At 39.8% G+C, this 25504-nt stretch overlaps 1 protein-coding gene across 8 annotated transcripts in view; it reads left to right on the forward strand.

Annotated features, from left to right (window-relative positions):
• Positions 1-25504, forward strand: part of SLC25A13 (solute carrier family 25 member 13) — a 142146-nt gene that overhangs the window by 94285 nt on the left and 22357 nt on the right. For all 8 annotated transcript variants that reach the window (XM_084858759.1, XM_084858756.1, XM_084858762.1 and 5 more), the window contains 4 exons: positions 2176-2260; positions 3820-3978; positions 10414-10466; positions 12760-12840. In XM_084858759.1, coding sequence (XP_084714885.1) covers positions 2176-2260; positions 3820-3978; positions 10414-10466; positions 12760-12840 — 378 coding nt within the window. The remainder of the gene's footprint in view (positions 1-2175; positions 2261-3819; positions 3979-10413; positions 10467-12759; positions 12841-25504) is intronic.

Below are 25504 nucleotides of genomic sequence, written 5' to 3' on the forward strand. Positions count from 1 at the left end.
CCTACAACAGCATATTTTTAGCCTCGCCTTAGGAGCAAGTATGTTAGGAGGATATGTTCTTACCAGCTCACTCATAAAACCTGTCTCAGATTGTTAAAAGAGGTAAGAACTAAGGGACGGCCTGTACGTTATAGGCCCCACATTAGGAGCTGCTGCAGACACTACGCAAGTGGTAGCTTCTCTATGAAGCATTATACTCTTGGCACCGGCATTGAGAGTGTCCATACAATGCCCATGACTAGCCATGCCACAGCATTACAGCTCCTGCACAGAGAAGCTGCCATGTAAATACTCCTCGCCTTTGTCTCCAACTGGAGCTCCCCAAATGAGTAAATCAGTCCCCAGAAATATCTTGGAGCATGAACTAGGTAGCACATAGTACAATGGGTTCCATGAACAAATTAATGCACAATTTGAACTGTGCAGTGTTCTTATTTTCTCCTTAATACTTTGCAGATGAAAGTCAGCAAGCCCCTCTTCAGCCTTGCATGTCCAGTGGGGTTTTCACTCTCGGCCAGCAGTTCCTATGCAAAAATCTTGAAAATTGCAGAGAAGGACTGTAGGTCAGTGGTAGAGCACATGTTCTGCATGTAGGGCTGAGAAAAATGTCCATATGAAACCCCAAAGAGCCTCTGTCAGTCAGTGCAGACAGCTAGATAGAAAAAATATAAGGCAGCTTCCTATGTTCCTAATTGTGGGAAAGATTCAGGATCAGTATTTTATGCAGCAATGAGAGACTGCTCTTAAAATAAACAAAAATGAAAGACAGTCTGAGTGTGTCAGGGATAACTTCACACTGAACTGTATTTTCTTTTTTTAGTGTATTTTAATATTGTGAGAAGAGAGATGTTCAAATGACAAAAGCTAATCTTCCCATTCCTATAAACAGTTGCTTCTTGGCTGCAGTTTAACTCTGATGTTAATGTTTTCTTTCTGGTAGGTTAGGATTAAATAACTGGCAGTGGTACAATAAACTGAGCAATATATTTTTATTGCTTTCTTTATTTGGGTAACCCAAGCTATTTTCTTCTGTATCTTCATAGTGCATGGATTAAAATGGCCCCTTAAGACTCTTCTGCTAAGGCTTTTATCTCTTGCCCCATTACCTTCCTATGGCAGTCCAGACCAGCGTAACAAAAAGTAATGATGGGAAATAATATATTTTATTTTCTTGTGTGCTCCGTGTAATTGGCACAAGTTTTGCCCTTATTTTCTAGGAAGTAATTTTACAGCAGGAAAAATCATGACCTAAATCCAGTGTACAGTTAGCAGAAGAAATTGCTGCGCTAGCAGAGTACCACTGCCTTTTCACATTGCCCAGGCAATGATGTAAGTGCTAGCGTACAACTTTGTAAATCCAAGATCTGCAAGTGGTTTGCGCAGGTGGAACTTTAGTTGGATTCCCCCTTGTGCTTCCTTTGGAATTTGTTTTCTGCTAGCACAATTTTGCTTGCGCTAATAGACTGACACCATTGGAAACAACCCCAGGGGAACAGTCTGGAATGTTCTGTAGTGCAAAAAACCTGTGAGAACTTTTAAATAATTTTTTAAGTGTTTATAAAGCATTTGGGCTTTAGTATGGTATGGGAAATACTCATTGCATTGTACTGATCTGTACTCGTTTTTTTATAATTTTTAAGTTTTAAAGCTATTACAGTATTTTTAATCTTTGCATTGTTGTTCGGTTTTATTTTTATTTTATACTGTAGTTTAAAACATTTATATTGCATTTTATCATGTTGTATTTTATGAATTGTTGTGAACCACCTAGAGAGCTTCAACTATTGGGCAGTTTAGAAATGTAATGAAGAATGAATGAATGAATGAATGAATGAGTGTTATAGCCTGTGTTACAGCCAGTGTGTAGTCTGAAGGCACATGGTGTAACTGCCTTTCTGAAGCTAAGTATTTCAGGGTCTGGTCATTACCTGGATTGGAGACCACTTTGGTATCCCATGTATGTCACTATTTGCTCCTGGGAGTGAAGGCAAGATATAGGTAAAATAAATAATTAACTACAGTATTTTAATTCTAAAACACCTTTTGTGTGTATGTGATGCTTAATTCATACCCTATTACTGTCTGCCATTCTGTTCAGTTACAGAGAATGTTAATCTGACTTTTCACTTTTTCTGCCTTGGTCCCAAATCTTCTCCCTAAATCCTACAATTGCAGAAAGCTCCGGGTGACGTGTCTCGTCCTATTCTCATCCAGATAGCAGAATCTGCATACAGGTTTGCCCTTGGTTCAGTTGCTGGAGGTTAGTTAGTGAATGAATGAATGAATGAATGATAGTGTTGCTCTTTACCTTCCTTACAAAAAGAAGCCTGGGAAGGGTATCAAAAATGGCTTAGCCTCTTGTATCTTGTACTTTTGCTGGTGCATTAGGAATTCCATAAAGTGTACTGTAGGAATTACAAATGGGACCTGCAGCAATATGGCTTAGTATGGAGCTTAGGATTCCAGCCAGCTATGCCTTTTTCCAGGATACTCCATTCCACTCTCTCACCCCACCCCACCCCCATCCCAGCAGGCAGTCAGCATTCCGTGCCCACTCCACTGAGCATGCTCAGCAGGGAAAGCCTAAGATTTTTTACTGCCTTGGGCAGAGCAGAAGATGCTGCTGCTGCGTCCCAGGTCAAGACGTATAGAACCCAAGGGAAGCCCATTTATCTCATTTAAACGCTTTGGCAATAAAATACAACAGTACGTTAAATAACTAACAGTTTGCTGTCTTTTCATGGCACCCCAAATCACCCTAATGGGCGATTTGTTTAGGGCTGGCCCTGAAAAATGCTGCTCAGTTCCCACTGAGCTGTTTTGGGGGTTGTCCTCCCCTTAGGGTTTTTTCTTTTTCTAAAGATAATTTGTACTTCTATAAACTTTGCGGTTGGCAAAAACCTGCTGATACTATCCTCTTTTGTGGGGATGGAGCTGTTTCTGCTACATAGGGGTGGGCATTCAGAGAATTGAGATCGCTATTAGTATATACGATCTTAACTTTAGACTGTTTAACTTCAGACTGTCTCCATCAGCTTCACATAACAACATCCTCAGCCAAAGAGACCATGGCTTTTCACTAACGGCTGACAGAACAGCCAAGGCTTTTCACCAATGGCTGACAGAACTTCATGAAAATGAAGGACAGGGCTCTTGGCTCAGACACTAAAGAAAGAATTCCTAAATTGCACAGCTCCTTGAAGTTGTCCATACCTGCTCTGGAACCATAAGTATGCCAAGAGCTAATTACCTGTAGGGAAATCTTAATATAATTTATTTTCTTGTACCTGTTTAACTGATTAACAGCCTGATCTAATGCAGAGTTATGTGCTGAAGCCTACTGATGTAAACGCGTATGATCGGGCTTTCAGTACAGTTCCTGGGGTATTTCGTTTCCAGATTTATCTCAAGACTGCCGTAATGCAAAACAAAGTGTTCATGAGATGGTGCTATGATGAAATGCTATGGGAGACTATGGCCACAATCTTGATAAAACTAACTCCAGGTGTCTCATGTGACTTCTTACTTCAGTATCCCCCTCAAACAGTAGCCTCGTGGATCATATGAGAAGCCCCTTTGTAATTCAGGAAGTGTTTGAAAAGCAGCTGCAGTGTGCTGTTAGGTGAGAGGGAGTGCTGTTTAAAGGGGTGAACGTTCCTGCTGGGTCCACTCAAGCCCTTTGGCGCTCCTGCAGAAACTCACAGGATAGCGGTCCATGTACATTACAACATTAGGATACACCTAATGCAATGAAACTTGCTACAGAAAGACATCACATTTTGTTTTCTTTTGTTTTACTATTTGCAACTTAACATATAGCTGTTGGAGCCACTGCAGTGTATCCAATTGATCTCGTCAAAACCCGGATGCAGAACCAACGCTCCTCTGGGTCGTTTGTTGGAGAATTGATGTACAAGAACAGCTTTGATTGCTTTAAGAAAGTCTTACGCTATGAAGGATTCTTTGGGCTCTATCGAGGTCAGTATCCACATGTTTCTTACATTAGCATAGAGAGATTTGCTGCCAGCCTAGATTTTTGTTGATCCTGATACAAAATGAGAATGTCTGATGTCCTCTAGAGCCCAAATATGAGTTTTATTGCATCAATTGCTTCCAGTATTGATCAGATTCTGATCAATATGTGCATACATGATGCCCCGCGTCCGCTGTATTTGCTGCGGTGGCAAACAAAATGGTGGTTTGGCACCGAAGGTTGTTGGTGCAACGGCAACAAGGGCCTATTTAGCTTTAAAACAAAGCTAAATAGGCCATTTGTTGCTGCCCCTGCTGCCACACCACCAAATTTTGGTAACAAACAGCCAAATTGTTTTCCTGTCCTGGTTGTTTCCTGCCCATGTTGTAAAGCTCAAGTTTCTCAAGCTTTTAATGAAAAAAATCCTCCTCTTAATAAAGAAGGTGGTTCCTCCCCACCCATTGTCTACAGCATGGACCGTCTCCTGCCCTGTCTACCATTCTACAACATTCCTTTGGCATCTACAGAAATGTATAAGATTATAATGTTAAGGAACTCTTTACATCCTCTTTAGAAGCCTTGGCACAAGCATTATCCCCATTTTCTAATGTACTCTGTCGACTGGACTGATCTGTCTCTCTTAACTGGAAACAAGAGACTGGCCAATGCTATGTGAAATACTGTTGCTTCAAAGGCTGTCAGAAACATTTTGGGTCATCTGATGTTATGTAATAACTTTCCATTAGTGTATTAGTAAGACACACGTCGCAGAAATGGTCGTGGTGTCAACAGTATAGCTTCAGAATAAACAATATAAATAGTTAACAATAATCATAAGCTGGTATATCAGTTGCAGTCCCTATACCTCTCTTGCAGAGGCAGGACCGATGATCCAAGGAAGTGATATGCAGACACGGGGGAAATTGTTTTGGTGATGCCAACCGGCAGGTACCACTGCGAGGAGACCCGCTACTGCATTCCTTTTTCATAGCACCCCAGTGCACACATTCATTGCTGTCTCTCTCCCCCCTCCCCCCACTTCTCTGGATACAGTGGTAGGAAGGGGTGCATGGAAGCATCCAAGGCATACAGCATTCAAGGTGTGCATGGAAGCATGCACAGCACCATGTAAGACTGCAAGGACCCATGGGAGATGGAGATCCTATGGTGCCCAATGATCTAAGATCAGGATCTTAGGACCCCCATTTTCCATGAATCCCTGCAGCTCTGTACAGTGCTGTGCATGCTTGCAGGAAAGATCCGTTTGCCTATTAAGATGTCCCTGCTGTCATTCCTCAGCTTCAGTAATTTCAGGCATGGAGAAGAAGATGGAGGAGGGATCAGGAAAAATAGAAATTTGTCGGTTTTGGGTCAGCCTGGAATCCTGACATGTCTATGCCCAATCTTACATGAGTTCCAGGGCCCGGGGACCCATGACATACAGTATCCTAACCACACTGCTTTCCAGCTCTTCCTTATCGCTAATAACAGTATGTTCTCCTAGCAACTAGTTTTTAACAGCTCTGTTTCTCTAGAAGCAACTTCTGCCCTCTAGCAGTTAAACACAGGGGGGCTGTTTGCATGGCACAACAGCCCATCGTGGCTTATTTAATGCATGGTGAGGCTGTGGTTCATGCGGGGCATCTGTGGCTACCATTTTGAATATGCAACCTCTGCTCAGGGGTTGTCATATCATGCAAACCCGGCGACCATGGGTTATATGAGGGTTAAACAACCCTTGCATAACCCCATGGTCTGTCTTAGGGTTATGTGAGGTTGCATATACAACTTGCTGATCATCATGAATTAAATAACCTGCAAAAAGCCACAGCATGTTATCTGAACCCAGTCAATGAAATTGTTGTCTTTTTGTTTTTAATGAAGCTGAATATGCTACTAACTTGTTTTTGTAAAAGTTTTGACAGGTGATGTCTGTTTGTATGCCTTTCTAGCAAACAAAGCTTTGGGGTGGGGTGGCGGGGGGAATCCAATTGATTAGTTTTTCAATATACCTTGTTCTGTGCTAATTCACACCCAAGGTTTCGTGACTTCTTTTCTCTCATAGGAGCAAATTGGTGCTTTCAGGATGCTGGTTTCTTCATCTAATATATTCACTGCTTACAGCTGCTATAACTTTTATAACAGTTTGTACTTAAACATACAAAACTATCTTATACGGAGTCATACCATTTGTCCATGTAAGCCCAGTGTGGTCTACTCTGGGTGGCTCAGTTTCCCTGCCCTGCTACCTGAGGTCCTTTTTAAAACTGGAGATGCCAGGTTTTTAACCTGGGACCTTCTGTGTGCAAAGCTTGTGCTACCACAAAGCTACCGTCCCTGCCCTCTGGCAAATACGTTATACAAAAAAGCAGAGGGAGGTGAGCACACAAAGTAGGTCACAAAGGAGAGAAACAGGTTCTGAGGATGCAAAGATAATTTATTAACAAGAAGCCCGATGCATTTCAGCCTGTCCCTTGTTTTGATGCCTTCTTCAGGGGGCTATAACTTTAGTGATAATAAAAATTATAAATGAGATAACAAATAATACTAAATACAAACATTGTTAACTTTGTAATTTTTATTATCACTAATGTTACAGCCCTTGAAGAAGGCCTCAAAACAAGGTACAGGCCAAAATGCGTTGGGCTTCTTGTTAATAAATTATTTTTGCATCCTGAGAACCTGTTTCTCCTTTGTGAAATAAATTATATACACTCATACACATTTTGTTTTAATTTTCTGTTTCCCACCTTGCCATGTAGAGTTTTTGAATATATTTTGTTTCTTAAAATGTCTGCCTTTCCTCTATTAATTTTAATTGCATGCTGTGGCACTTATGTTGTGATCTGTACTTATACATTTTGGATCCTGCACATTTTGAGATGGAAACTCCCATTCATGCACACATAAATTCTAGAAAAAAAATGAGTGGAATCCAACTATTTTTTGACAATGAAAGATTTTCATCAGCAGAACGGGGGGGGGGGATTTAGAGCAATTTCCTTTTCTTCCCTGCAACCCCCTTAGCCCTACCCCCAAATCTGCTTAAATAATGAAATTATTAGTGTATTAATAATTTATAAAATTATTAATTTATTCGGTCAACAAAACCAAGATCTTTGAAAGATCTTTGAAGCATCAGATGTGCATATGCTATTAACATTATCATTTTAGAATTTTTGTTGTTCATTCCTTTAATGCAGCAGGTTTATAGTCCTGCCATTTACTTGTAATTAGTAATTAATTTTAGGACAGTACACCATATACAAAAGCAATTTGTATTAGACTGAAAATGCCTCCAACATCTGTCGTTTACATTTTTATAAATTTTACTAAGCCAATAGTGGATTAAATACCAGCAAAATAACATTTTATAGTGATTTTCCTTTATATTTACAAACGTGCCCTTTTGTAAAATGTTGTTTCTGATTTTATCCATCTTGTTACTATATATCCTGAAATGTTAAAATGCTGAGCAGGAATTCCAGACTACTGAAAGGGGGTTTCTTTAGATAGATCAGATGTGTACCTGAAGTAGAGTCAGATATATGCTGTGCACTGTTCAATAAGGTTTTTTTAAGCACTCTAACTTGTGTACAGGATTGCAGTCTTATTGTTTTCAGTTTCAGTCCATTTTGAAGCATAGTACATAAGCCAATATTCTAAATTTGCAACCTTTGATGACTATAAATTCTACCATCTTGAGGATCTTAGGAGTATATTAACATTGTTTTTAATAAGACAAAACTCAGTCATATTGGCAGGCGCAGACTGGAAGGAGAAGTAGTTATTCCATCCTTAATAAACATATAAAAGCACCCATGTATTCATTAGGTAATTACTTTTAATGCACCACATATCATAGAGTTTCCTTAAAATAACATCATATTGCAGCTTTTATCATAAGCTTCCCATACCTGAGCCATTGGGTTAAAGACAAACTCTTCACTCAACACTTATTTCATTTTATTTCTTACATTTTTATACTGCCCAATAACCACAGTCTTCTGGGCAATGTACAAATGAACTAAAAACATAAAATACAAGATAACAATGACAATAAAAGAGCACATGAAGGGTTTTATCCAGTTAACCTCTCCCACTGACGGAACGGCTTCTCTTAGCAGAACCAGGAGGGGCACATGTATAGCAGGGGAAAGAAGCTCTTTAAACAGATAGCGAAAGCACTATTCAAGTAGTATGTTGCATCTTTTCTACACCTATACTGTTGGTGTATCTTCATCAATACATTGTTGTAACATACCTGGTTGCTTACAGAAGCTGTTCATATAGTAACAGAAATTACTGTACAAACCCTAGTTCGTTACAAAACTAGGCTGCAAGGTTAATACCCTGTTTGTACAAACCACATTTCCCTGTGTTCTGACAAAACTGGTTTATTGCAAACTGTGACTGGAAGCTTTAAATTTTCACAAATAAAGGAGGAAGGGGAGTACATAAGCCCAAAACTTGCCATGCTCTTGTAAAGGCAAACTTGTTTTGTCAGCACATTTGGATGTGGCCTGTGTCTATTTAGTGGATTGAGCTTGGCCCAGTTTCAAGTTCTCTTCACACTTAGAATACTAACGAAATAATCCGGAACAATAATTATAGGCTGATACTGTGTGAGGGCCTTAAATACAGGTAATATGCACAAGTCAAAGAAAGTGAGGCATGTTCAAACCCCATTAAAACCAGTAAGATTTATATACTCTGGACCCTAATGGAGATACAGAGCTACCTTGTCCTCCCCAGGCTGCAGTTAAAACAAGAGGGGACATAGCATTTCCTCTCATAGATTTTCAGCATCTAGCATTGCTTGAAAGGGAGACAGAAAAGCAAACTTAAAGGCTTCTCAAATAGCAGGCAACAATTGGTTTTCTCCAAAATCAAGCATAAACAGAAATCTCAAAAGCAGATGACAAAGAGCAAAGTGGTGGAATAACTATCATGTTGCTCATTCTCTCATCTGGAATGCCTTATGATATATAGATCTTAAAATTTGTGCAAAAAAACATGTAAGCTATTTTTACTAAAATATGAAAATTAGTATAACTGCAAATTTTTGTTCTGTTGACTTTCTCAAAGATAGTTGTTTCAGCAAGTTATCACAACGCATGCTTACCTGTGAAATTAATCTCTTTTTTCCCCCTAATCTCTCCTTGCACGGAACATTCTATGTGGCACATGACTTATAATCCTCTTGCAATATTTATTTCAGAACTATCAGCAGGAGAAATCAAATTGAGAACTTAGCCTTCTGCCTGTATATCATAGGACTTGTGTTCTCTTTGTTACTTTTTTTGTATCACTAGGTAAATAACATGAGCTTCTAAGCTTAAATTCTAAGCAGACACACTATCATGTGAACATATGTATCAAGTCAGACCACTGCTCCATTTACCCCAGTATATTCACTCTTGATCGGCAGTAGCTCCCCACTGTCTTGGGCAGAGGGCTTTCCAGCCTTTCTGCCTGATTCTTTTTAACTGGAGATTCCAGGGGCCGAACCTGAGACCTTCTGCATGCAAAGTATGTTCTTGATTACTGAGTTATGGCTCCTCCCCAAAATAGTTTTGGTTTGACTTGACCTGTTCTCTTTCCCACTTAGGCTGCAGTCCTACACAAACTTACCTGAGAGTACATCCCATTAAGCTCAGCGGGGCTTACTTTTGAATACATGTATAGAATTGTTCTGTTAGTTATTTTCTTGTTGCCTCTGATAATTATAATTTAGCATTTCTGTAGCACTTGCATGTGTTCACATAATTTGACAGACATTATTTTAGTAACCTTATTGCAATAATCTATGAAGAAATAGACACAAAACAAAAACTGTTCATGGCAAATATACGAAGGTTGGTCTCTGAGGGTTTCTGAGGGCACAACGAAGAGCTAATGCATTCTTTCTGCATGAGCCCAAGCAAAAAGCTGCAATGGACAATGATGTTTGAACTGTGCTTAATCATTTATTCTGAATTCAAAGTATATATAATGGGGATATATGGGATTAAATCTAATATTGCACAGGCTGGCTTCCCCGTCCTCACCCCACCCCTTTGCAGCCTCCTGCACATGCCCCAGATCTGTTTTGGAGGGTCCTCCAATCCTCTGGAGAAAATTTGTGGGGCATGCAGGGGGCTGCAGTGAGGAGAGGAAATCCATTGGTTTCCGTTCTGCTGGCAGAAGGACCCCTATGGATCCAAGCCATAGTGATGTTTGAACTGATGTAGTACTGAACTGTGCTGCTGCTGCTGCTGCTGTTGTTGTTGCTGTTGTTTAATGCTGAATACTGTTGTAAAACATAATAGCTGAAAATTGCCCTAAAGGTTCTCCCCCCCCCCTCCTCCTGTTTTAGGTGGCGAAGTTGAATACCTGTTTGTTTGCTAAATTAATGCTATGTTTTATATGATATATTTGTATTCTCTCTATCTTTACAGGTCTTTTGCCACAATTATTGGGAGTAGCCCCAGAAAAGGCCATAAAACTTACTGTAAGTTCAGTGCAAAAAGCTATTGTGCATAATCTATTATTTTGTTTTTGAATTGCCAGTGAGATAACTTAGGATGCTTGTGTGCTCAAAGCCTGCATAAATATATAATTCATAATTGTAGTGAAAGCCACCAATTGGATGGCCTTAAAAGGGGGCTGGACAAAAAGGGGATTGGATAAGACTATCAGTGGCTACTAATCCTGATGGCTCTATGCTGCCTCCAGTATCAGAGGCAGTATGCCCATGTACACCAGATGCTGGGAAACATGGGCAGGAGGGCGCTGCTGCACCCGTGTGCTGCTTGCGGTTTTCCTGCAGGCAGCTGGTTGGTCTCTGTGTGGACAGAAAGCTGGACTAGATAGACCTGGGTCTGATTCAGCACAGCTCTTCTTATGTTCTTATAGTTTCCTTGGATAAAGCTATACTTGCAGAATACAGTAAACTTTCACTTCTTACCTCTATACACAAGTGGTATATAGGGTGGACGGACTTGGCATCTCTGGAATCTGCTTTGTTTTTTACTAGAATCCTGGGCTCCATGAGTCAGAGCCAGGGGAGCCAAATTGTTGGGAGAGGGGACAGTAGAGTCAAATACTTGCTACACCCCATGAGCCATACACTTTATGTACAAATGCAAATATACATCTGAGTTACTGTAGATCAGGGATTCTAACACACACTCACACACTCCTCTGACTGACTGACTGTCCGTCTCTGCTTCCCCCCGCCTCCCGCTCTCTCTCAAAGTGAACAGTAGAATTGCACAAACACCTGATGAAAGACAACCAATTAATACGCATATTTTACAGGCAAAGAACTCTGAGGCTAAGAGATAAGCAATGTGCACAAGGCTAGCCATGAGAACATTTGTTTTTCCTTTCAGTTTTACTTGCTATTGTTAAACTAATAGGAGTCAGAAATCCTTGCTGATCTACTGCAAATCACTCAGAGATCTACCAGCAGATCCGGATCTACCTCCTGCTCACCTCTGGTGTATAGTCAGTTTCTGTGTGTTTGGGTCAAGAGTCTGGCCCATTTCACATGTCACAATAAGCCAAGATTCCTGGGAAAGGCTGTCTTACCGTTTACGAAACGCATGCTTGTAAATGTTGCCTGAGCGCACCTGCTGCAAACAAACCACAGACCTCACATTCACGGTTTGTTTAGCACTACATGTGAACTGGGAACTGTGGCTTGTCTCTCCTCCAACAAACCAGACCATAAGCCACAGTTGGTTGTTGGCTTCTGTGTCTGGCTTGTTGGGGGAGAGACAAGCCCGAGTTTCCAGTTCACGCATACTACTAAACAAACCACGGACAGAAGGCCCATGGTTTGTTTAACTGCTCCCACTTGCAGCAAGAATAATCAAGTAGCATACACGATCATACTGCTCATAAACAATTATTGTGGCTTATTGTGACATGCGAACTGGGCTTCTGACTAAATCTTGTTGTTTGGCAGGCTCACTTGAAATGTTCCATACAGTAGCTTTACATTATTTGTTTCAGAAAAGCAAAAGCCTTCATTTTCCCTCCTCTCCAGTTCATTGCCTAGTAGCTTAATATAAGAAACGATGGTATGCAATGGAAATGTTATTCTTTACATTTTTCTGTAGCATTTTTTGTTGAAAAGCAACTAATACTTTCATAAATGCAAATGCTTTGAATTTTAGGCTGAAATCCTGTGTACGCTAACTCTAGAAGTAAACTTGTTTGAAATCATTTATTTATTTATTTATTTATTTATTTATTTATTTATTTATTATTGCATTTATATCCCGCCTTTATTCCTCTTGCAAGGAACCCAAGGCAGCTTACATTATCCTCCTCCTCTCCATTTTATCCTCAAAACAACAACCCTGTGAGGTAGGTTGGGCTGAGAGTGTGTGACTGGCCCAAAGTCACCCAGTGAGCTTCCATGGCCAAGTGGGGACTAGAACCCGGATCTCCCAGCTCCCAGTCCAACACTCTTGCCACTACACCACACTGGCTCTCATTAGGGTTTGTTTCCAAGATTAGTCTACCAGGCACTGGAATATTTTTGAAAGAATATTCAAGAATTTGTGAACCTAATACTTAAATTATGCTATCGTTGTACATGAACATATATACCATTGATACCTAAATTCTCCTGTAATGCTATAAATCTATTTTAAGCTGAGCAAAGTTCTCTTCCCTCAGTGTTTATATATTATAGTGATGATAGGCATATGATTTGTATTTGTGTAAATCTCTAGTTTTTCCCAAAAAATTAATGGTGCATGTTTTCTCTCTTCATTTTTACTGTTTTCAAGGTAAACGATTTTGTGAGAGACAAATTTATGATGAAAGATGGTTCTGTTCCTCTTGCAGCAGAAATTCTTGCTGGTGGATGTGTAAGTATCTCCTTTATTTTTCTTTATCCAAGATGTATTACTGCATTTATTTTGTGTATAACCACAAAAATTAGTTTTAGTTGAATTGTAGAATTAGTGAAACTGTTGCTTTCTTTCTTAAATTGTCAACTAGTGACAGCTGTTTAATGATGGAAGGGGGAACATTTTTGGTGCTTTTAAAAGCAGTTGCTCAGTAATTATTTTGTGGTGGTTCTTACCTTGGCATTTTAAAGGCTCACTGGCCAAAGCTTATAGAGTTAGTTAGACTCGATTTTTGTGAATTTATCTAAAAGTTAATTTAATGCATACTTTCATTGTGGCTTCTACTCTGCCTTGTCGTCCTCTCCCCCCGCCCCCGCAATGTTTTTGCACCAACTTTCCTATTTATACTGTAATGTTGGCTTTGCAAATGGCAAAAACTACTCTCACCGGCTTGTTGCCATAGTGTTAGGATTTGTAATAATAACTGCGCACATCATGTGTTCCATAATGTAGACTGTATATAAAATACATTACAGGAATCCTGTTTTGCTTTTATAGAGTAGTATCTTAATGAACAACCTGTGTTTCATTCACTAAACAACAATATTTCTGCTGTTTAGTGTTGCAACAGCAATTCATGTAATTATAACAAGCACTGTATTGGGGGTGGGGGTTATTGATTTTGTTCAAGCAATTATACATCCTTTTTTTTTTTTTTTAACATGAAATGAACTCTTGTTCAAAGATGAGTGCCATTTAAAAGACAGAGAGTGCTGTTCATTTAAGCCAGCTTTGATCAGCAGGGCAGGGTAGAGCTGGTGGACTTCCAAGCTGACTGGTAAATTTCTGCTGTCATAAGAAGGATGAGGTCACTCTTTTAAAGCAATTTATATATCTGCCGAAAAGAGCACGGAAGTGCAAACCAAATCGCAGCAAACAGTACTGTAATAATAGGCAAAGAAGAGATTCGTGCAGTTGTGCTTGCCAAAAGCACACTGCAGTATGTGGCTTATCAGACTACATTTATTCAGTGTAGTGCAGGCTGAGAACTCTAGCTTTCTGCAATTCTCCCAAGGTGAGGGTGATGTCTGCCTGCTCTGTTTGATCAGTGACCTGTCACACAGTGTCAGGTAGGCTCACCTGTTCTGTAACTGAAGGAGTATTCAGGGAGGAGGATTTTAAAAAGTAAAAGAATATGGACCTCTCCTCCCCATCCCCCACAAACATAAAACCCAGAATAATACAAATTAAAATGAAAGAAAATACTTGCTGATGCCGCAGAAAGATCACTGAATGACCCAAAACTAAATAGCAGGAAAAACCCCATCATTTCATGATACATTTTATCAATTGTATAGCACCATGTATGTTCAAGTCCAAATTTTGTCAATTTATAGATCTGATTAGTTTTTCCTAATTATTGCAGTATAATACATACATTTCAGAGAAGAAGTAGCAGCAGCAAAGATAGCCATACTAGTCCATGGAAAAAAAAATCCAAAATCCCCAGTTGGGCAATGCCTTTATTTCGACTCCCCTCTTCCAAAATGCATTGCTTGATGTAGTGTGATACCTGTAACACCTACCACTGACTAATTTAATCAGTCTTCAATCTCTATTTTGAGAATAGGTCTGTTTAAAGTGCATACGCATAGACACCATCTGGCCAAATTTTTCGGACTTTCCTGTTTTTCCCCCTGCCCTTTGCACCACCTAGCCTGATGGAGAGTTCCAGAAAACTCAAAAGCTTGCATGTTTTTATGCAGTTTTGGTTGGGCCTAGTAATGGTTTTGCCCAACTGTGGATAGTTAGTTAGTTAGTTAGTTAATTAGTAAAGCTGCAGCTATCCTTTTATTTATTTATTAGTAAAGCTGCAGCTATCCTGAAAGAGGACAATTTCTTAGCCATATTTTCAGAAAGTGCTGTGTATGCTGGATCTCTCAGTTGGCATTCATACTCTAAAATTAATTATGTGATTCGGCATAATTTCCTGGCAGTAAATGTTTGATGGCAAACAGCCCAGGGCTTTCTTTGAATTGAAGTGTTTAACTAAGGGGCACAGAGGAGTGCCAGGTTGGTAGGATGAGACTTGTGTTGTCTCTCTGTGGGTGGTCTTGTTTTGTTATGTTTTGGTGCCTCTTTCAAAGCTGGCAGCACAGAATTGAGATGGTAATGCCCTTTACATTGTGTGACAGCTGCATCTCTCTCTCTCTGATGGTTCTAAACACAGGCTTAAGACATGTCTCCAGTGGAAACTTTTTTCTTTTTTTGACTCTCACCCCATGGGGTGGGATTTCAGGGGGGAAAGTTGGGGGTGGTTTAACTATCCCCTCCAAGAGCGTGGAGGTCCCTATCTGAATCGAGGCCACACGTGCTTACACTAGAGTTAAAAAAAAAAAAAAAGACAAGCTTCAACTACATGCTGCATGATTAGTGTAACATGTAGTTTGGTTCTTAGGTTAAGAGAACTTGGTCTAGGCCATTGAGTTTCAGGGTGGTTGACAAAGTGGGTTTCAGGGTGGTTCACGACAACCCACACCTGGCAAGAGTAATTATGCTAATTAGGCGGCTTGTGACCAGCACAGGAAGGGAGGGAAAATAAGCCACCGTGGCTTATTTTCCCTCCATGCTCGTGCAAACCCAATCTTTATGTGTAGGTCTGCTATTTCGATGGGAAGGGATTTACATAATTCAGTTGCTAAGGCTGCAGTTTGAATGGGGAGAGGGACTTCTTAATCCTTTCCCTTTCAGCTATTTCAGCACTGAAAATTGTCCCTCCCAGCTGCTTTTTACCCCTGAGAAAAGATATAGGTACCACTATATTTTCCTCCATGGTGATATAAGCGACTTGGGGATGGTTGGAGGTTGAACTAGATTTTCCAGCAGAAAAATGACAGAAGGGGAAAGGGTTAAGAAACCCATGTCTCTCTTTTTAGACTGCAGCTTCCTCACTGATTTTTTTTTTTTTAAACCCATCTCAGATTTATATGGTAATGTAACATGTAGTCCCAAGTTCTGCTCTTAGGTTTGGCTTTTGTTCATGTTTCCAACAATGGCATTCACCCTGCGGAGAGAGAAGGAAAGAGTGATAATCCAGTTCACATGATCAAACAGCCACTGTGGGTTGTTGAAGCCACAGTGAGCCATGGTGCATGCTGGCCAACATTTTGCATATTCAACCCCTGTGGTCTGTTGAATATAACTCATGGCGGCCAGGTTCAGACAGCATGAGAACCCCTGGTCAGGGGTTGAATATGCAAAATGCCACCTGGCATGCACCAGCATATGCCATGGCTCACCGTGGCTTAAACAGCCCACGGTGGGTGTTTGTGTGAATCAGGACATTAAGTGCAAAGCTGTCATAGTGGCTTCTCCCAATTCTAACTGGACAGCAGCCCTTAAGATGATATATGAGAGTCTTGGATGATCATGTAGATGTATGTTGAAATGTCTCATATGCAGAGGAATAGGAAACATATCTTGGCATTCTATGCAAGAGGGTAACATTTACAACATAAGCATATTTATATCTCCTGCAAAGTAGATGGCTTGATTTACAGTGTAATCCTGTACATGTCTACTGAGACGTAAGCCCTATTGAGTTCAGTGGGACTTATTCCCAGGTAACTGTGTACAGGATTTCAGCCTTATTTAGGATTTTGTTTTGCCCTTACCTTTAATTAAAATAAAGTCTGAGGGATTTATTTTAGTTTCTGTTTTGTTAATAGATTCCAGCTTATTAGTGGTGGTGGTTTTGTTGTTATTTTTTAAAGAACCAACAACAAGAGCATCTAGAAAAGGGACAAGTATTTCAAGAGGCTCAACAGATATATTGTCCATCTGGAATTCCAAGCACTTTGATGGGGCTGGTGTCACATGAACAGTTACGCTTTGCTGTTTGCGACGTATTTGGCATTCATTGACTTTTGAGTCACTGGGGAGCTCACCTTGCAGGATGATTACTGAGAATTAGTACACATGGTTGACTTTTGCACTTGCAACCACAAAGCTTCTTGTTTCATTGAAAAAGCCGCCTTCAGTTTCGTAAACTATTTTCTTCACTGGGAAAAATAGACGGTTTTTGTTTCGTGACCCCATGGTACTTAATTCAGCGGACAGCCAATTCCATCTTCTCGGTTTAAAAAAAAAGAGGAAAGGAAAATAATCTTGGAAGGTTATTTTGATATAGGAAGCAGATTAAAGAGGATTGACATGTAAATTACTCTGTTGAATCAGAGTCCTATAACGTTTCTCATCTCTAAAGTCATTTTAAAAAATTCTCTGTTTTTCATTGGTAAGACTTACTTAGGGGGCCAAGTTGCAAAGTGCTCGATGGCATGCTCTTTGCACTGTTAGTGCTCCAATAGCTTGATCTACAGTTTGATCTTGATCTACAAACCTTTGGAGCTTCCAACATAATTGGAGTGCTCCCAGCTCTTTACTTGCAGAGCTCTGGAGTCTGCCTAAAGATGGCACAGGCATATCGATTCTGATCTGTGGATGAAAAGAGCTTACTTAGTCTTTTGCATGCTTATTTTTACAGCTCCCTATTGTACAGAATCGACTTGGTGTCGTAATTGCCTATACAGAGATCTTAAATGCAACTGTTCTTTCCAAACCCTGCAGAGAGACAGAGACTCGGTGACATTACTAGTGGTATTTCACCTCTAGAAACAATCTTTGAAAGCATTTTGCTTCAGTAATAATTCCCAGAAAACTAGGTAATTATAGCCGGTTAATGCTATTCTAATAGCTGTTACTTGGATGCAAATCCCATTTGAAACCAGTGGGAGTTTCAAGCCAATATGCTTAGGAATTGTGGTGTAAGAAGGAATTGGGGAGCACCAAAATACCACTGGGGAAGGGCTCAGTGGTAGAGTACATGTGTTCCATGCCAAAGGTCCCAGGTTCAGCCAGTGGCATCTCCAGGTAAGGCTCCTGTCTGAAAACTGGAGAGCTGCTGCTAGTCAGACAGTGCTGAGCTACTTGGACTAATGGACTGACTTGGTAGAAGGCAGCTCCCTATGCTAGAAAACTGGTTTGGGTTTGCATCATATCCGCTCCCCTTTAGCATGGCTGATTAGTGATGTTTGCTTTTGGGGCCGTTAGAGAAGCACTCAGTATAGGAGTCATAGACATAGATGTACACACACACACACATACACACACACACACACGTACAGATACAGAGGTGTACATACACACACACACACACCCTTTAATCCTGAGCTTTTTGTAAAGCTTAGCACTCAACTGGTGTCTCTTGGGAACGCTCATTATATGTGTGTGGGGTGTGTGTGTGCAGAATGTCACTACAGTGTGAGCCCTCATGGGGAGGATGAGGGTCGGGGTTGGAGAAAAAAAGCCCGAACAGATATAGTGGTGGGGAGTTGAGGCATTGAGGAGGACTGGGTGGGAGAAACTGTGATGTAAATCAGTGCACTGTAGACTTGCAGTGTAGATTTAGGATTCTTTTGAGGCAAAGGTTTTGACAGCTGGGATATGAGGGATCCCAGAATGTTTGATGCATTCAGATTCAGCTCACTACTGGATCCATGAATCAAAGACGAGCCCTGCTGGATCAGACCAAGGGTCCATCTAGTCCAGCATTGTGTTCACACAGTGACCAACCAGCTACCGACCAAGAACCCACCAAGAACCCTACGAGCGCAACAGCACTCTCTCACCCATGTTCCCCAGCAACTGATGTACATAGGTATGCTGCCTCTGATACTGAAGGTAACACATAACCATCAGGACTAGCAGCCACTGGTAGCCTTCTCCTCAAGGAATTTATGTAACACCCTTTTAAAGCCATCCAAATTGGTGGCCATCATTATATGTTGTGGCAGCGAATTCTATAGTTTAACTATCCACTATGTGAAGAAGTTATTCCTTTTATCTGTCCTGAATCTCCCACCAATCAGCTTTATAGGATGACCTTGGGTTCTAGTATTGTGACAGAGGGAGAAAAATGCCTCCCTATCCACTTTCTCCACACCAGGCATAATAGTGTAAAAGAGGAAGGGGAAAGAAGAGGAGGGGAATAAATTAACTGAAATCATAGCATCTGGGTGAGTAATGAATGAGAGAGAGAGAGAGAGAAGGGGGGTGCTAGCATGTGGCAACCCTGGGGAAGGCATGGCCATCATTCTCCCATCACATCGGACTCTAGCACTTTCCTGGGTGCCATACAAAAATGACATGGCCTCCTTACCTACAGACTTACAACCTAAACTTTTTATATGCCTAGCTCCCATTTGCTTGTCTCTCCCACCCATTCCCACCCTACCCCATCTCTCCCAGGGAAGGACTATACCTCAGTGCTTTGCATGTGGAGGTTCCCAGGTTCAGTCCCTGGTGTCTTGTTTGTTTGATTTTAAAGATCAAGTAACAGGTGGTGCAAAAAATCTTTGCTGGAGACCGAGACATCCACTACCAATCTGCATAAACAATACACACCTAGATGGACAAATAGTCTGACTTGGTGTAAGCCAACTTCCTATGGTTCTCCTATAACTTTATCACAGATTTCCACTTGTATCACTAAGCCTTTCATTTGCACCGATCTGCAGTGAAAGAATTCCATTTCACAATAGGTTTAAAAAAATGTATTTGACTTATTTTAGCTACTCTTCTGTCTTTTTATTTATTTATTTATTTATTTTTAAGAAGGTGTGTTTTTACAGTCAGGTTTACCTGCCTTACACATATCATACCTCAGCACACATTCACTATAACATTTGAAGTGGGCACCATTTTATAATCCGATTAATTATTTTAATCAGTCTTTTGATTTGCTCTAAAACATGTTTCCAGCTATAATTTGTTTTAAAATGTCAGATGACCTTCCCATTGAGATCAGGTGGGTTTCTAGTGTGGAGTGTTTTAAGCCGAAACTTAAGACATATTTGTTTACTCCGGTATTTCCTGACTATTAGTATTACCAGCTGCCCTTGGTTATTGTGAATATTTTACTGTTCTCTTATTTGCTTTTATTGGATTTTGTTGTGATTTTATTTTGTGAACTGCTTTGGGATTTTTTTTCTAAAAAATGAAAAGTATATAAATCTTAATTAATTAATTAATTAACACAATTAGAATAATAGCAAAATATTGCTTAAAATATTGCCTTAGCACTATGATGCTAATTTTTAAAAAAAATGAAAGAAAAAAGGTTTCCATATTTTAAAAATTAGTTTTTTTCCTAATTAAATACTTCCAGTCCACAGTTCTGATCCATTTTTAAAACATTAACATATTAGTGAATACTGCTTAAACAAGTGTTTTTGCTCAATACATCACATAAGAAGCTCTATATACTGGGTCAGACCATTGGTCCATTAGGCCAGTATTGTTGACACTGATTGCCAGCAGCTGTCCAGGATTTCAGGCAGGATTCTTTGCTAGCCCTACCTGGAGATCCGGGGATGGAACCTGGAACCTCCTGCATGCAAAGCTGGTGCTCTTTCACTGAGCTACAGCCCCTCCCAAAACACCACTTTTTTAAAAAAATACATTCCAATCACAGCCATTTTAGCAACGTGGTTATTTCCCTAATTAAACACTTCCAATCTGCACTTCTGATGCAAAACAACTGTTAAAACACTTTAAAATAAAAATTGTGTGTTACCCATTTCATGTGTGATAACACTTAAAGAATCACTGAGTGATAAATCAACGTACAACTCTGAAGTATTGAAGCTTTTGTGATCTTTATGTCTGCTACTCCCAGAATCTGTAAATGCTTACACTAACGTTGCCTGAAGAAAATGGAAAGTTTTTGCAGTAAGGAGAAACCTTGATCTAATAAGTTGTTTTATTTGGCGGAAGACTGCATTATGGATAAAACAAAACTCTGCTATTTATGAAAGGAAAAAAATCCTTTGGGGCGGAGGTGTAAAATGGGGAATGAGTTATGTCTGTGTATGAAAAAATAGATTATAAATTCTTCAGGAGAGCTGGATTATGATCTGTGATGTCTCAAATAGGAATACACTGCTACTCCATATGTAATATTACCTAAGGTAGCTGGACCCATGTGTACGATATAATTTGAACACCCTCAAATCCTAGAATTTTGTTTTCACTGAGTAATTCATCTTTCTGAATTGGAATGGGGTACAAGATTGGTATCAGCTGAAGCCTGTTATAGGAGGGATGAGAGTGGTACCCTCTGGCATCTCTTGCAGGATTGGAGTTGCTCATGTGAGCCGATTTTATCTTTAGACTAAATTTTAAAAAAAATGCTTTGTTCCCCACAGTTGAGCAAGCCTTTGTTTTTAACAAAAAGTAAAAGTATTACTTTGCAAAGCAGAATATTTCAAACTGTCCATTCATTATTTTTTTCCCCAAATGTACATTTCATTTATACCACTGTTTGGCGCTGAAAAATGAATATTTGGGAGCACCTAGTGTTCGCACAGGTCACTTTTAATTTGTTTTCCATTTTAACATTTGCTGCACTAAGCCCTTCTTTTTGCCTCTTTCTTTCACATGGAGCCGAAGGATTTCACTTTTACTAGGGCAGATAACTTTAAAAAAAAAACAGTCCTAACTTGCATCCCGTCCCTGCTTTCAAAAGGGATCTAGTCCCATATTGCATTTCTCAAGATAAGAAATCGAGTCAGTCCTCATATTTTACTGCTGCTTATCCTTTTATTAAAACTTTTCATATAGATAAAAGCCCCATTTTTTCCATAGGACTTTCACAGTCCTTTGGCTTCAAACTATGCTCACTCAGTTTCTAGAAGGACAATACAAGGAGATACCAAAACAGAAATGCTGATGTGTATGGCTGAAACTGAAGGTGTTTATCACTATTTATTGTATTGTCCCATTTATAATTTTCCAAAGAAGGCATTGCTTGGTTTGTTAACACAGATCAGGAGAGCTGATGATATTGATAAGATTATTTTCTTACTTTTCAACTGGAATACATTTATTACATTTCAGGTAGCTAGATTAGTTATTCAGGCTTGGAAATTAGTAAGGATTTACTGGAAGTTCAAGAGGCTGCTTGTCAAGTTGATGATCTCTACTAGGAATTTTTGTTTTTATTGCATTTTGTTGCATGTTGTTTTTAATGTTTGTTTGCGCTCAGTGATTAAAACCTGTTTTGCTTGAAAAATAAACTGAATTGAACTTCTTAAAAAAAAGGATACAGTCAAGAAAATACTTTTTTTTTAAATGTCCATAATAAAGGATACTATAAATACTGTTACCATACAATACTATTAAATTACCAAAAAATAAAAAATAAAGCCAAAGAGATGGTGTCATAGATTTAATTCAGCTACCAGACTTTAAGACATAGAAGGTCTGTAAATCATTAAATGTTACTACTTCTACTACTTGCAGTCAAAATAGACACGAACTAGAGGCAGAGCCAAATGTTAACATATTTGACAAACCTGTGACTTAATTGCTTTTATAACATCAATCAAATAGGCTCCACTTTGATTTCTTGGCTCAGCTTCTGAAGAACTGCTATAGCTAATAAAGTGAAAAATATCAAGTCGTCTGTTTTTATAGCAGAGAACTGGTCAGAGCTTGTAAATAAACTATATTTTTCCTACTTAGACATGCCATTAGAAAATTAGAATGAGGAAATCTTAAAATGTTCCATCTTATTTTTTCTCAGAAATCTAAATCTATGAAGTGGTAGTAAAAATATTAAAATTGTATAGTGTTGGTTGATCAAACCCTGTTTGTGTTTTTTGTTTAGAAACAGAGCTTTCCTTAATATTAGAAGATATTTACAGTTAAATTTCCGATAAGAGAAATGCAATGTATGCAGTTATGCTGGTTCTCTACTTATGGAGATTCTGTGTAGCATAAAAGCAGAGGGGTGAGGTGAGCAGATACTGTGTAGGGCATTCCATGCTCTTCAGATATTTATGACATAAATATGGGGCAGGGGGATTATAGAACTCTGTGATGAGGAATAGTAGAAGACAAAGCTGTAAGAATAAAGTGTTTATTTAAAAGCTTGCAACATTTTACAGAATTTGTCTAGTGGGTGGAATCATACAATCTTTTCTCTGTCATTCTGAATGACATGGCTACAAATAACATTGGTCGAAAATTAGTTTCCTCCATTGTCTATATAGTGCCTTTGTCAGTACCATTGGCCAATAATACTCTTATCGAAAGCTATGGTGCGGCCTTTGTAATATTGTATAATACCATGTACAGTTCTATGGCTTGTCCCTCAAAAATGATATTGTAGAGCTGGAAAACGTGTGGAAAGGGGCAGCCCAAATTTATATAGAAAGTGTTTTTGGAACTCTTTTGTTTAGAAAATAAAAGATGACTTGAGTGGAAGATTTTGAAAAATAAAATTATGAACCAGGAGAAAGTAGATTGTTCCTCCTCCCCTCATAATAAAAATACTTGGGGCCACCTACTTAAATTAATGGGCAGTTGACTCAGGACAGGCAAAGGAAGGATATCATCACACACACACTGAGAGCCAGTGTGGTGGTAGTGGTTAGAGTATTGGACTGGGCCTCGGGGACCCAAGTGCTAGTCCCAATTGGTCATGAAGCTCACTGGGTGACTTTGGGCCAGTCACTGACTGTCTGCCTAGCCTACTTCACAGGTTTGTTGTGAGAATAAAATGGAGAGGAGGACCATGTAAGGAAAAAAGGTGGGCTATAAATATAATGATAAATTTCTCAGCCACAAGAAGTGTTGATGGCCGCTGGCTTAGATGCTTTTTAAAGGGATTAGGCAAATCCATGGAGGACAGATCTAACAATGGCTATCACACATGATAGCTAAAAGGCTCTTCAGAGGCAGTGTACTTCCAAATACCTGTTGCTGGGATGGGAGGCTTGTTGCCTTCATACCCTGCTTTTGGGGTCCTAAATATATCTGACTAGCCATTGTTGGAAATGGGATACTGGGCTAGATAGGCCCCTGGGTCCGATCCAGCATGGCTGCTCTTCAACTCCTACATTAACGCGTGCTAATCTAATTTTTGGAGAATGTGCCAGGTAAAGGCATTGTAAGGTTTTCTAGGTTGCTTGTGGTCAGATACATTGCATTCTACAAAATCTGAACTTCACTGCATTTCTAGCAACTTCATTCACAAATGTTTTTTTATGTACTGGGTGGACTCTGAGGGGCAGGAGATGGGAAGTGAAGAAAAGAACTCAGTTCCATTAAGATGCAACAGTGGCTCTTATTTTAATAGTATGTAATGTTCTGAAAGCCTCTTCTTTCCAATTATTTTGAGTCATGGGCCTAAGCAAACAAGCACGATTCTTTTTACCCTGAACTGTAGTTCAGGCTGAGCAGCGTTGAGCTAATAATTCTTCCCCCCTCCTAAGTGACTGAGCGCTGTTCCTTTAGACAAAGGAGAAATAGCCGATTCTTTTCCATTTCTCCTTCTCTATCCTGGGGAGTGCAGAGAAAGTATGAAAAAGAATGATAGACACGTGTGTACAAGGTTATACTGCCATCGAGAGGTGTCTAGTGATATTGTGGTTTGTTTGTTTTTTGTTTTTTTTAAGTCAGAGTTGTCACTGAAAAAGTGCAGAAACAATTTTCCATTAAAAATACATTAACCTACAATACAGAATGGATAAGGCAACTTATTGCTGTCGTGTTGTGTGGTCCTTGAGTCCTGAAACCATTTGGCTTTTAGCCTCATCTCACACTAAAATAAAAGAGTATCAGTTTTGTTCTTTATTATTAAAACTAAGGACAGATAAATTAAACATAAGTGCTTTGTACTTTTGATAAAGTGTTGTATTGGATCTTTGCACGTATAATGTATTTTGTGGGAAGTTTATAATGTAGCTCTGTTTTAAAGTAGCATGTGGGTTTTAAAGCCCTGCAAACTGCATGACGTAAACCCCCTTTTTTATATGTTTCTGTTTATAACATTTTAGGACCCTAGGAAGCTGCCTTATATCACGTCAGTATTGACCACAGCACTGACTAGCAGCAGCTCTCCAAGGTTTCAGGCAGGAGTTTTTCCCAGCCCTACCTGGAAATGCCGGGGATTGAACCTGGAACCTTTTGCATGCAAAGCAGGTGCTCCTTCCTTATGTCACCAATCCTGAAGAAGTGCCAAGTGGCATCTTAAGCCACAGAGCAACCTGTGAGGTGGGGTCAGGCTGACAGGTCTTGGCTAGCTCAGGGCCACCTAGCGAGCTTTATAGTTGAACAGGGATTTGGACCTGGGTTTCCTACACCCACCACTCTGCTGCACAACGTTGCCAGAAGCAAAATATCAGCATTGGTAAGCCAGTGGCATGGATGGCATATTTTTCTTCATTGCAATATATATTCTTTCAGACTGATAATTCGGGGAAGTTTTAATTCTCCTGCATGCAATATAAGAATACCACCATTGTTATACTATTTTTCAGTGTCAAATCCAGTTTGGTATTCAGTGGCAACATTTCTTCAGGGTTTCAGACAGGGGACTTCCTCACCCCTGCCTGGAAACCCCAGGGACTGAACCTGAAACCTTTTGATTGCAGCATAAGTGCTCTGCCACTGAGCCTTCCCCTACTGATCTCTGCACTTTTGCTGGACTGATTATAGAACTGCAGAGTACCCAAAGCATTCACAGTAGAGTGGCCTTGTATTTAACACTTTGCCTGTTTGCCATAGGCGATCAGGAATTCAGTGTAGGCGACTGCTTGGAATTCCACGTAGGTGAGTG

The sequence above is a fragment of the Heloderma suspectum genome, chromosome 5 (assembly GCF_057233095.1).
Source record: "Heloderma suspectum isolate Gila_16-S chromosome 5, 16-S_ref, whole genome shotgun sequence".
NCBI lineage: Eukaryota > Metazoa > Chordata > Lepidosauria > Squamata > Helodermatidae > Heloderma > Heloderma suspectum.